At 37.5% G+C, this 12,843-nt stretch overlaps 1 protein-coding gene across 4 annotated transcripts in view; it reads right to left on the bottom strand.

Moving 5' to 3' along the window:
* Positions 1 to 4,174: 4,174 nt before the first annotated feature.
* The window catches only part of PAX3 (paired box 3), a 74,978-nt gene continuing 66,309 nt past the window's right edge, over positions 4,175 to 12,843 (bottom strand). For all 4 annotated transcript variants that reach the window (XM_039557245.1, XM_039557247.1, XM_039557246.1 and 1 more), the window contains exons 8-9: positions 6,329 to 6,575; positions 4,175 to 5,804 (exon numbers count right to left, since the gene is read on the bottom strand). In XM_039557245.1, the coding sequence (XP_039413179.1) occupies positions 5,770 to 5,804; positions 6,329 to 6,575 (282 nt within the window). In that variant the 3' untranslated portion in view covers positions 4,175 to 5,769. The remainder of the gene's footprint in view (positions 5,805 to 6,328; positions 6,576 to 12,843) is intronic.

Raw genomic sequence — 12,843 nt, 5'->3', positions numbered from 1 at the left:
TGAGGAGAAGCCATGACATCGAGTGCAAAGAGTGTGTTCCACCACCTGGAGAATCCAGATGGGGACGATGGAAAAAGGGTTCAGACAAATGCTGTGTCATGGACTCCACAGAAGGGCAAGACCCCAGTGAAGCTCTATGGCTTGTGTGGTGCAGAACCAGATGGTCCCTGTAAGCCACACCACCCCCAGCCCCAACAGACCCTTCCCCAGAATAAATGTGGCCAAAACAGCATTTCAAAAACCTCAAGAGATTTGTATCCTTCATTAATAATTCTGTAACTGACTGTGGAGACACTCACACATGGGTGACTCCAAAAACATTTTTTCTGTCTCTGAATTGCAGAATTATAAAATATCATGGGTCGAGTGTGCAGAGTACCTGTCACAATCATTCTTTTAAAGCTAAATTTTTACAGGTATGTACACTTGAGATAATTATGAATAAATGCATAACTATGGGAAAAAAAATGTTTGTGTAAATAAAACTGAGTCTGTGAGAAAAAAAACATGGATATTTGTAGAGACATGAGAAGAACTGAGACCATAATTGTGTACAGCATAAGCAAAGATACCCCTGTGAGTGCCAAAAGGAGGGGAGTGTGGGGAGAAACAAGTAGCTTAACATTTGGTTATGGCCTAAGGGACAAACTGTGCTGAAGATGAAGACACTGAATGGTTAATAAAGCTTCTGAACTGTTTCCAATTTTTGGACAAGGAAGCAATAGTTCTGGTCTTACCAGCAACTGCTCTTTCATATTTGTGTATCAAGCTGGCTTTATTAAATTATTCAGCAAAGGTCAAATGTGATGTGTCTTCCTAGTTTTATTATGATTTTTCATGACATTGTCTGAGTAGCTGAATAATAAACAATGCATGTCAAAATGCTGCAGTGCCCAAGCTGTCCACAGCCACTCTGGGTTAATCAGTCACTGGTTCTGAGGCGATGTAAACGCACTAAGCAAAGGTTTAAACTGTGTGTGAACACTGCAAAGTGCTGCTTGTGGGAGCCATGATGGCAAAACAGAGCCAAGCACCAGCACTATGTACACATCCTGATTTTGAAGCCTGCTTGTACGATAAATATCTGTACATTTTTGAACCTGACTAAACCTTTATCTACAGCATTTTGCTCCCTTAGACTGATGAGAACTTCCCAGCCTGTGATGAGCTCCCCAGAAGTGCTGGGAGAGAAGAGGGAGTGAAAATCTGACATGTCAAATGGCCTCTTACCTGCAATGACCAGAGAAGCAGACTGCAAGTTTTAGTATTTTACAATAGACAAATATATTGAACAGATTCAAATCAACTCATGTGATTCTTTAAATAACCCTAGGACGCTCCAGTTGCTCTAGGAAATATCCACTTGTTATTGCAAAAGCCAAAATAAATTAAAAATGGGAACTTCTAATCAGGATTCAGGTTTTCTTGCAATTAAACAGAACATTTAAGTGAACAATACAAAGAAGTTTATAAATTCAAGCTGTTCCAGGTTTCTGATGGTCGCACTGATATTGTCTTAAATTAATTTCTTCTTATTTCCTAGTAATCTACTTTACAGACTTTAAGGCCTGAAGACTTTATGGATAGCAAATGTTGAGAATGTTCATGGTTACCAACACAGCAAAAATGCATGCTTTACACATCAGCAGTAACCAGAGAGAATAGATTTCTTATATGTATGAGGATATATCAGAGAATTCAGGCATAACAAATAGTTTGCATGCTGTTGTCTGCCATACTTCTGAGAAAATACGAAGACATCCTTGCTACAAAATATATTAGTAGCATGTGATAATTTGGGGTGGGATTTGGAATTCTAAAGTTAAGTAACTTTGTATTTTTTCATTACATTTAGAGAACAGGTTACAGACCTGTAGCCAAATGTTTTTATGTTTGAATTTGCACAGACCCTAACCTAGGGATTAAAAACCTAACTCCAATATCACATAGGTGCAGAAATGGATTTCTGAGGACATAGAACCTGTTTGACAATCAGTTATTTTCAGTGAAGATTTGTAGACTTGGGCAGGCATTTTGTGCCTTTCAAAATAGCTCAGAAAGATACACTTCAACAACATTTGTTATTTGGATAGAGACTTTTGAGCAATATTGCGTAGAAAACCCCATGTGATTATTGGAGAAAAATGTTTATTTCTAGTTTTTATTTAAGAAACATTGAAATATCAAGGTAAAAGAAACGGATAAATTTGTCATTAAAAATTATTCTTTTCCTAGTTCATTCATTAATGCCCAGATAAAGGAATAGCAATACATACTAAAGTAATTATATGGCAAAATGCATGTACTGGATATTGTGACGGGAGTAGAGGTTATTTCTAGATAAAGGAGGACTTAAAAGAAAATAATAAATTAAAAATCATGGTTGTGACACAAAGAAAAAATATTTTTTTATGAAAACCTGTCTCTCAGAAGTTTCCAATTCTTATGAGATGACAGTTGGTTAAGCAGCTGTGATGATTTATTTCCATCTTGTAAAATATGCACACTCACACACGCAATAAAAGGGAAAATAAGAGGAGGGACCCTGAGACCTGCCCTTTCTGCACTAATTAGTGAGTGGGGTTTGGACTCCATTGCTGTGAGCACATTCCTCCCAGATATTGCATGGCTTTTCTGTCAAATGCAATATCCATGGCAGGCTCATTCCCCTTTGACTTTCTGAGCATTCAGGATTCGTATTCCAGAAACACATGTGGTTCCCAAGAACCTTGTCAGTCGTGACAGCAATAACAAGAAGGGATCAACAGTGTCCCAAGTTATCCTTACAGTTTTGTCAAAGATTTCTACAGCACATAAATCAAGATACTGCTTAGTCCCTCTACCCCAAGCTCCTCACTTCCCATGACAAAAGTTCATCCCAGTTCTCCACTGCATGGCTTGACTGTGAGAAGAGTGGATGATTTTCAAAGAATCGTAGAATGGTTTAAGGTGGAAGGGACCTTAAAGATCATCCAGTTCCAACTCCCCACCATGGGCAGGGAAAGGGCCTTTTCTCCTTATCTGTGTTGTTTCCAGAGCCTCCTGCTCTGCATTAGGCTCTCACACAAGAAGGTGCTCAGGAGACCCTTGCAAAGACAATGGAGCAGCCAAAATGCTCATTCTCCAATGTGAGGTCAGTAAAGCACCTCGGTGGGATTGAGGGGATGGGGAGAAATCACAGCTCTGTCCCACCCCTGCAGCTGCTGGAACAGAAAAGGGCATTTTTCGATCACCCTGTGACAAGGGGAAGGGGCACTCATTGCCCAGTTCCAAACTATAAGCAAGGAGGATTTGATCCAGCAGTTTACAGAAAGGGTTTGCAAGTGGGAAATAGAGGTCTACTTGGCCTTTGCAGCAAGCCTAGCACAAGAGACAATTACCAAGGGCCTAGTCCTTGGAAGCAATATTGAAAAAAATCAGAAAAGAATAGCAGTTTAGAGCAGGAAATAGGTGTTAATAAGAGAGTTTTAAATTTTAATTGTCGCAGAAGTTAGAAGTATCAGAGAAACAGAAACTGGAAAGGAAAAAAAAAAAAATCTCCTTTCCCCATTTCTCAGCATTTTAATGTACTCTTTTCAAGAAATGTATTTCTTCCTTTTGCAGTGGAAGACGGCTAGACTTAGAAGAACAAAATAAAAATAAAATGTACATGGAAAAACAGCAGAAATAAATTCCAGGTGGCTACATCCCCTAAAAAATAGTGAGGAAATTAAACATTCACCAATCCTAGGGTGAGGTAAAATTCCCTTGCACACTGATGTGCCAGTAAAACTTACCACTCATTTTGAAGGCTCTTCCCAAAATTTCAATCAGCTTGTGTGTAGGCCTACAAAAAAATTCTTGAGGTTTCTAAGGAAAAAAAATACAATTCAGGACAGATACTGCCCATAACCGATTACAAAGTTCCTGCATTGTATGAAGCCATCCCAGTTGCTCTACTTGTGCTGGTTTTAAGCCTATGTAATTTTCTTTTGAATGCATGGCAAAGGCTTTTGGCTTCTTGGGAAGATGTACTACTGGTTCCAACAGCACTTGGAAAATGCATGGTTTACTATCTCACACACACACAGAGTTCCACATGGCACACAGGCAGTACCTGGTCACAGAGGCTGCCCAATGTTCCCACGGCCCAGGATGCGTGCACAATACACTCATATAATGAATACAGTTTGCATCGAAGATAACATGGTTTATTTCTTCATGATATTCAGATTAAAATGTATCAATGTATTTAGCACAATACTACATTTTAGGACAAAATCATCAGTGCTTTGCAAGTCTTCATAATGTTTATTCATTATAAATAGTAAATATTTACTGAACTTTTTACATGAAAGACATTTGTTTTTTTGTTTTCTTTTTTTGTTGGGTTTTTTTTTGTTTGGGTTTTTCTTTTTTTTACAACACATGTTGTAGAGGCTGCAACACAAAGATAATATTTCATTTTTCCATCACCCTTAAGACCATTGTGTGAACTAACCTCTGTACTGAACCTAGTCTAACTCACTACTTCATAGTCCTTAATGCTAAAAGGAATGTATTTGTGTTCTGCCTCCCTCTTTGTTCCAAGAATAGAGAGAAATAAATAATCCCACCTTCCATCATCCTCTTCCTCTCAACATCACAAAACACAAATTTATTGACATTCTAAAATGTCACGATGCAAACTTCTTGTAAACCTTGGTTCCTATAATTATACTTTCTATATTGGATATCGCTGTATAATTTAAACAAATCTGTCAAATACAGGTCCATCTCTGTCTATGTCCTGTACATCACTAAAAAAAAATGTAAACGTGATCATTTCTTCGTATTGTTTCCTGAAGATGACCTTTAAATCATGATTAGCAAGCTGGACTTCAGTAACCCAGCAGACTGCAACAATTCTGTATTTTATCACCAGGAATTATGCACTGCAAAAATAAAAGTACCTGCAAAAATATAGTTCTGATTCTATATCTATGACTTTGGATGATCCCAAAGTTTGTGTGAGGTACACAGTATTGCACATTGCTAGGCAGTTGTGAAAAATCAGTCGCATTGTTGGTGGGGTTTTTGTCTCCCATGTTTGTTTAAAAAGGTAAAACACACTGGGAAAACACATACGAAAAGGTAAAATCTGGGTGTCATGTTACATAAGATTTCCTCTCTTGGTAAAGCAAAACCTGTGAGTGACATTTATTGACAAGGTGATTACAAAAGCATGGCAAGGTAACCAATGAGTTGCTCAGGAAGTCTTTCGCACTTATCCAGCTTCCTATGGACTGTGACGTTTCCTCTTGATGGCAATTTCCAGTGTGTACAGTGAGAGGTTCTCCCAAACTTGCTTCAGAAACTGAGCTGTTTTAAAGTTAGACTAAAGTCAGCACTGGATGTCAGATGAGTCAGAGTACGCAGAGCTCAACTGCTCTAAGTTTAGTTTCAAAATGTTCCATTTGTCCCAATCAATGCACATTAATTTCAACAACAACAAAAAAATGGAATGTTTGCCAGGCTGTGATGTTAAATAGTGCTCTGTTTTGTATACCCACTCATAATGAAGCATGTCACATTTATTCATTATTGCTTTTGGCCTTTGTCTTCTGTACAGCTTTGTCCAGCCTTCAAAAGTCTACTAAAAGCTATGACTGGAGAGAACATAACAAGCTTTTTTCTCTCAGTGGGACTGCCCCAGTTTAGGCTGCAGTGTGTTGAGAAGATCCCTCTTATCCAAGCCTTGGAGTGAGACCAGAAAACAAGACCAGCTTTAACTTGAAGTGGACAGTTCATTTATGCAATATCTGGCTTCAGATAATGAAAGGCACCTGCAAAAAAGCAAAAGAAGCTTTTTAAGTCATGCTGTGACAACCTCACAGCATGGGGCCATGCCAACTACAGGTTGACACTGTCATATTTAATACTGATATATCAAAGGAAAGGGACTAATATTTTTATTCCTAGGACAAGTTTGACAAAACTCTATGTATCTGGGATTATATACTGTAATGATTCTTGAGCTGACCTCATTAAGAACATGTGTTTCTAATAGTGGAATGCCAGCGGTTATTTCATTTTGGACAACCCTTATGTTTTACCTAATGGCAATCAGGTTTCATGTCTCAACAATTAATAACATCAAGATGTTGTTGACATCACTTAAGAAAATAATTATGCAGCAGAAATCCTGCTTGAACAATCAGCTATCTCACCAGTGCATGGCTTTGGGGACAAGTAGCAGTGAGCCATTAGGATCTGTGCTCAGAACTCCCTTCCCTACAGACAGAAAGCACAGGCTGTTGGTACCTGGGCACAGTGTTGCCCTTCCCACTGCAAATGTGCCAGTACTCACTTTGTCCGTACTGGCCGTACTGGTAGCCCGTGACGGGGTCCATGCTGTATCCCGTGGTGCTGTAAGTCGGCGGGCAGTAGGACTGGGATGTAGGCAGGCTGTCTAAGCTCTTCATGTGATCTAACCTCTGGCTGCAGCTGGCTGACACTGTGGTGGTGGGCTCCAGGCCCCCAGTTAGAGGGGACAGGGCATAATCAGTTTGCGGCTGGTGAGGCACACCACCGTGGTTAGTCAAGAGCCCCATTACCTAAGAGGTAGAATAATAGAAAGAGTTAAAATAAACAAAGAACTGCATTGCTTACAGAACCACAGAAGTTCTCAAATCTATAATTTGATTTCCTAAACCAGGTAGACTTGATATTTGACCTGTGCTTTGAGTAGCTAATCCCAAGAGGAAGTAGAATTTGGTTGCATCATTCACCAAAATAAAATCTGATGTCTAACAAGCAATAAGAACTGATATTGGGGCAAATAAGGAAAAATTTTTTTTTTTAAACTTTTATAGTCTTAGAGTGCCTGATCCCAGCCCCAGTTGGGAGTTCTCCAGATGTTTATTCCTTGAGGGCTAAGTTATAAGACAACAAAAAGCAAGTAATGGCTGTCTAACCATGCTGTCCTGCATGATCTCCAAACATTAAAAAGCTGTGAAAAAGCTCACACAATTTTCTTCTCCAAGATCAGCAATCATTACACTGAAGTCGGTTTGGAGCAGATCCCAGTAGCACTACTGATGGAACAAAGAACCCCATATAATCCTGATGTTCTGGGTGCTGGGAAAGGGGCAGAGCAGCTGTACCCCCTCCTGCTGCATGCCCTGTGTGCTGTAAAGAAATGAATGTGCATGAGTAAAGTGCTGGTCGTAACACCAGTTATCGATTCCACCATCTGAGTTAAAGGACACAACAGAAAGGGTCAGGCATTCCAGAGCGACTTCAAGTCAGCTGTGACTCCCTTGTTAAGCTGCTTCTACAGGGACAGTTACGAAATCAGTAGCTGAAGAGTTTACTGGAAAATACATCGTTGTCCCTATAAAAGCCCAGCCCTCTAGGCCATAATTTCCAGTAGAAGAGCAAGAAAAAATTTCAAAAGCATCTGCATTTTCAAGCACAAAACTACAGTGAAAATTCCTTGTTCAAAAATCCCTCCCACTACAGGTTGGTGAACATTTCCTTTCCTGGCACACTGCTATAGCACACTTTGAAAATAAATGTATGACTGAGATTTGCTTACTTTTCCTGGAATAAATTGCACTTCAATTTTGCACTTCAGAGCCTGACAAACATTCTGCAGCTTCTAACGGATGGGTGACATACAGCTTCTGCCAAAGCTGCATATTGTGATAATTTACAGGCTGTTCTTGCTCCAAAAAGGCATTACAATTATCTGACATGTGCTATTTGATAATTATTTTGTTTTGCAGAAATTCTTGCCATAAACTAAAGAGAATTTTTTAAAATTTGAGTCCATTTTTTAAAGACTAAATTAAACCTCATCAGAACATATCTGTTTCCTAAAGTTCTGATGTTCCTCCTGGAATTGTACTTATTTTCCATGACAAATGAAAAGGTATTGCAGGGAGCTTGTGTTCCCAGCTCTGAGTTGTTTGGTTTTTTGTTGGTTTGGGTTTTTTTAATAAATACATGAAACAAGATCCAGGGATCATGATTTAAGTGGGAAAGAAGACCTATCCAAATTTTACGTGTCTGATTAGGAAAAGAGCAAGAGGTAGAAACAGAGTAGCTCAAAAAGCGAAACCCAGATACCTGTATTGAGAACACAAAATATGTTTGCATCAAATGCACCCAAGACACCTCACTGAAAAAGAAAATTCTGAGAAAGAAGTTCAGTTACTACATACAGCAGTGGAATGTTCACTTCTGATTCACTAAGCTGAAAAACATGAGTTTAACCAGTGGGTGGTATTTGCTGAATGTTTCACAAACTGAAGCATTCATGCAAAAAGAAATTCCAAAATATATGCAAAGACCTCATTCAGATACTGAAATCTTACAACTTTTAAGTTATAAAAACAAGATTAATTTGGATTCAGGATGTAAGATACTTGCTGTTTAATTCAACAAATATATTCAATGCCCAAAACCTGTTAAAAGAACTTGGGGTTAGTAATAAACAACTCTGAAATCACCACAGATCAAAAAATCATGTTATCTGCATAGCGTTTTGTGCCAAAACTCCCCCAAAAGTTGAAATCACTGAGCTCTCAAGTTTTTGTTCTAAAAATTGGTTTCTGAAAACTATTAAAATTTCTATTATTTTCTGTTTCAGAAATTCCAAATACTTTTCTTATAACTTTGGAATTCAATATGGTCCAAAAATGTAGCGTGCTGAATGACCGGACAGTGCATCAGCAGAACACAGTATAAGAACCTTTGAAATTAACACTAATAGAGTTGAAAGAAGAGAAAGAGACACCAAAAAAAAAAAAAAAAACCAACCAACCAACCAAAAAAAAAAAAAAAAAAAAAAAAACAAAAAAAAACAACCATGGGATAACGTAAACATTTACATTGAAAATTACTACTTTGGGAAATATTTACATTGGCAGGAGTATCATGGTTTTGACTACAGTTTAAAACGTGCAGGGGTTTATCAGAAATCTCAAGTGCACAACCCTTTCCATTCCTGTGTAGGGCCAGTGTGATACCAATATTTACAGGACTTCCCCATGTTCTGTTCCAAGTTCAAGAGCAGGGAGAAGGGCTGGGCTTGTCACAGAGTAACTCTTCTCTGCCTCAGGGCTCTCACACCCTGTCTCTGCCAGCACTTTTAGGACCAATTGCTAATTTGGGAAAATAACTGTTTTACCAGCCGTGTATTTCAACTAGAGTTTTTTTTCATTTAACATTTTCAATAGAATAAAACCCAAGACAAAATTATTTGGACTTTGCCAGCAGAAACAATGAACTCAAAAACTTTTGGATTGGAAGATATTTTAAAATTAGACATTTGTTTTGAAATTTAAACCTGGATCCAGACAGACTCTCAAACACCACTCAAGCATCAGTAGCAACTCTATTTGGATGGAGATTTCTTCTCTTTGACAAACTAGAATTAGCATATGGTGAGATTTACTTTAAATTTTTTAAATTAAAAAATAATACAAGTCTTTAGGCACCATTTTATTTAGTGGTTGTGCACTTAGATATTCTGGAGCAGAACTGACACAGCAGTCTGTCTCTGAGCTGGAGAAAACTGAAGTCTGAACAGTAACCAACTTCTCAGAAATATCTTCCTCAGAGACCTTCAGAATCATCCTGTAGCTGATTAGTATCTAAATAATTAGATTTTTGGTCATGTGTGTTTTGAAAGCTCTAAGGGACATAGCCTCAGGGCAGGAGTCTTTGCTACGGTATGTGCCATGACCTTCTCACCCATACAAGGAGTTACAGGAAGGGCATGGCTAACTTTCACCTAATCAATTAGAAATCCATTAATGGGCCATGGCTGCAAGATGCTCAGCACCCTCAGCTTAGTGGTGCACAGGAGACACAAAAGGATCTGCATTTTGCAGCTCAGATCTTCTGCGGGCATGAGGCAGTGCAGTTCTAAGGAAGCAAACAGATATGATTGCTTTATAGTAATTAAGGTAGAAAATAAATTTATTCAATCTCTATACCATTCAAATTTCCAAATCCATGGAAAATATGTACTTCCTTCTAAATCACTCTGGGAAAGCTAAATTAGTAATTGTCAGCCTCACTGACCTAGAATCCAAGGGCTGAGCTAACACCTAGAATTAAAATAATGCAGTAACGACACTATTTATTTTAGAGTACAATTCCTATAAATGCAAAAAAAAAAATCAGATTTACGTTTTCTGGCTACATATATTTTGTTCTCACCTTTTACAAAACACACAGGAATAGTGATGCACAGCCCTCATATATATAATAAAATACAATACATGTAATTAATAAAATTATTCTATTACAAAGCAAAGGTGAAATTAGGAATGAGTAAACAGAACAGAGTGGACTGCAACAACCAAATTCTACAGAAAAGTTTTCAGAGAACACATCTGAAGCAGTCCAAAATATTCATTAGGACAAGTCCCTTGCTGGTGGAACCAGCACAGAATCACCAGCTGAGTATATGATCAAGAAAGAGAATTTGAGTGATGAAAGCCTTAAAGACACATACACAATGTCTGATCCATTATCAGCTGTTAGACAATGCTTCTATTATCACCAAAATAAAGGCCATTAAACTACAAAAAAAAGCTTATTTTATTGAAATGAAACATTCTGCCTGTTAACGTGGTTGTTGTTTTAGGATGTAGGACCCTCCATAGGCACAATAAAATTCTCATATGTTTTAATTCATTTATGCATGCCTGTGTTTAGTATGCTTTGCGACCATGTCTGCAATTAATATGATTTATGAGAAAAGAACATCTGCAATATTTTTTGGGTACAGTGATACTATTTTTCCCCTCCTGTGAATGAAAGATTCAATGAAACAGCTCAAGGAAAATAGTTGGCAGTTAACATATTAGGTTGAACTGACAGAATCATGAGTAAACTTTAGCACAGTAAATGATATCCTCTTATCTGACCCTGACACATTTGCAGCATGTAATTTACAGAAGCTCTGTCCAGGGAATCTTGACAAATGCTCCTAACGATGTCAGGGCAATGTTCCATTCTAATGTAAAACAGATGTGGGTCAGATACCCTCATTCATCACTAACACTGAAAATTTCAGACTCCTTCCGAGATGAATGGCATTACCTGCTGTTAACTCTCTTCACTGTAGAGAAATCTCTCAAAAAACAAAATATTGCACAAGAAAGAACACAAAAGGGATTGTTATCATGCACTATAATGAGAGATTTTAGAGGATTAATTTAAGTTAGTTAGCTACATGGATCTATACTTATAGGATCCTAGAACCCTGTTGCTGATTCATGTTATATACATGAATATTTCTATAGAATATAAGAAACCTAACAGAAAGCACTTTTTGGCAAATGGCAAGAGCTGGCAACCACATACTTGGTTGATGAAAATAAGAGCAAATGTACTGACTTTGGACTTGGATGATCTGACCCTCTGCATGCTCATATCAAATGAGACCTCATAATGATTTCACACCACCAGGTGCCTACGCTGGAATTAGAGAAGGTGCATGGTGCACATTTAGGATAATTAAGAAATAACTTGATTCTTTCGCAAAATATATTTTTACCTACAGAGGATTACCAATTTTCAAAACATTATTACAATCTGCCACAAAATTCATGTCTTTTTTAAAATGCTACATCACAGAGTCCCAGAACTTGGTAACATCACCAAAATAATTCTAAGATCAGTGAATTCTTGAGCCCCTGGTTGTATGAAAACCAACCAAAGATGACTGAAAAGGTAAAACAAAGCTCAAAGATGAATGCATAATTTATATGAATTTTTATCTATAAAATTAAACATCTCACAACTTATTCAGGCAGCCTCAGAGATTGGAGTCTCATGACTTTACATGCTCAGCTATGGCAATATTACTTAAAATAATTCATAAAAAGCCTAAATTTGGGATTAGGTTGCTCTTTGCCTGTGAACTCTCCTCCTACTTTCTATTCAGCCCTAAACACAAAAGAAGGATTCTAGCCATTATGAACACCAGCCCAGCTGTCACTCGCTCAGCTCTCACACACCTTCCCTCAACAACCAGGATATATGGATTTGTTATGCCTGAAAGCAAAACAAACCAAAAGAGAAAAGTTAAAGTGGACATTCAAAAATGGACAGTCACCTGTTTATTGTTTCTGCTATATTAATGTATTTATTACATATGTTATATTATCTATAAATGTATATTTATATAAAATATAGAATATTTTAAATAAAATATTTGCATATTTAACCAAAAAAACCCATGTTATTTTTACACAGTAACAATTACAAAACTATTGAATCTCATCTATTTTACTCACAGAAGCAAAAAATAATGAACCCCATTGACAGAACTTCTGTTTTTAAATAATTTTTAAAAAGGAACAAAAACTTGTATTCATGCAAATTATATCATGTGAATTAACTTTCTTACTCACAAAGAAATCCATGCCCTGTCTCATGTTCTTGGGTCATTAAGTGAAGAGTTCTCAAATGATCATGAGCAGAACATTGTTGTGGGACTTGAACCCAAATGAAATGTTTCTGTGGGCAACCAGTTCAAAGTAATACAACAGAAGATATAGGGAAAAGTATAATGAATTAATAGTTGCTTTTTTTCATTGCTCTTGTGCCTTTTAATGAGGGAATGTAAGTTTTTAGCCCTCGGTTCCTGTGCCTCCCTTAAAAACAGAGTTAACAAGACTATATGAACATATCTAACTGATTTGACAGCTGCCATCAGTTCCATACTTCAGGTTAATGAAAACCAAATCCTTTCAAAGACTTAAGAGAAGCCCATTGCCTAAGATCTATCTCACCAAAAGGAGTTACAGGGTAACTCTTAAACTCAGGCAGTGAAATGTTTTGACAGTAGAAGAAAGAAAC

This window comes from Corvus cornix, chromosome 9 (assembly GCF_000738735.6).
Source record: "Corvus cornix cornix isolate S_Up_H32 chromosome 9, ASM73873v5, whole genome shotgun sequence".
NCBI classification, from domain to species: Eukaryota; Metazoa; Chordata; class Aves; order Passeriformes; family Corvidae; genus Corvus; species Corvus cornix.
Note: the sequence above shows the minus strand (reverse complement) of the source record. Positions and strands in the feature narration are given on the sequence as shown.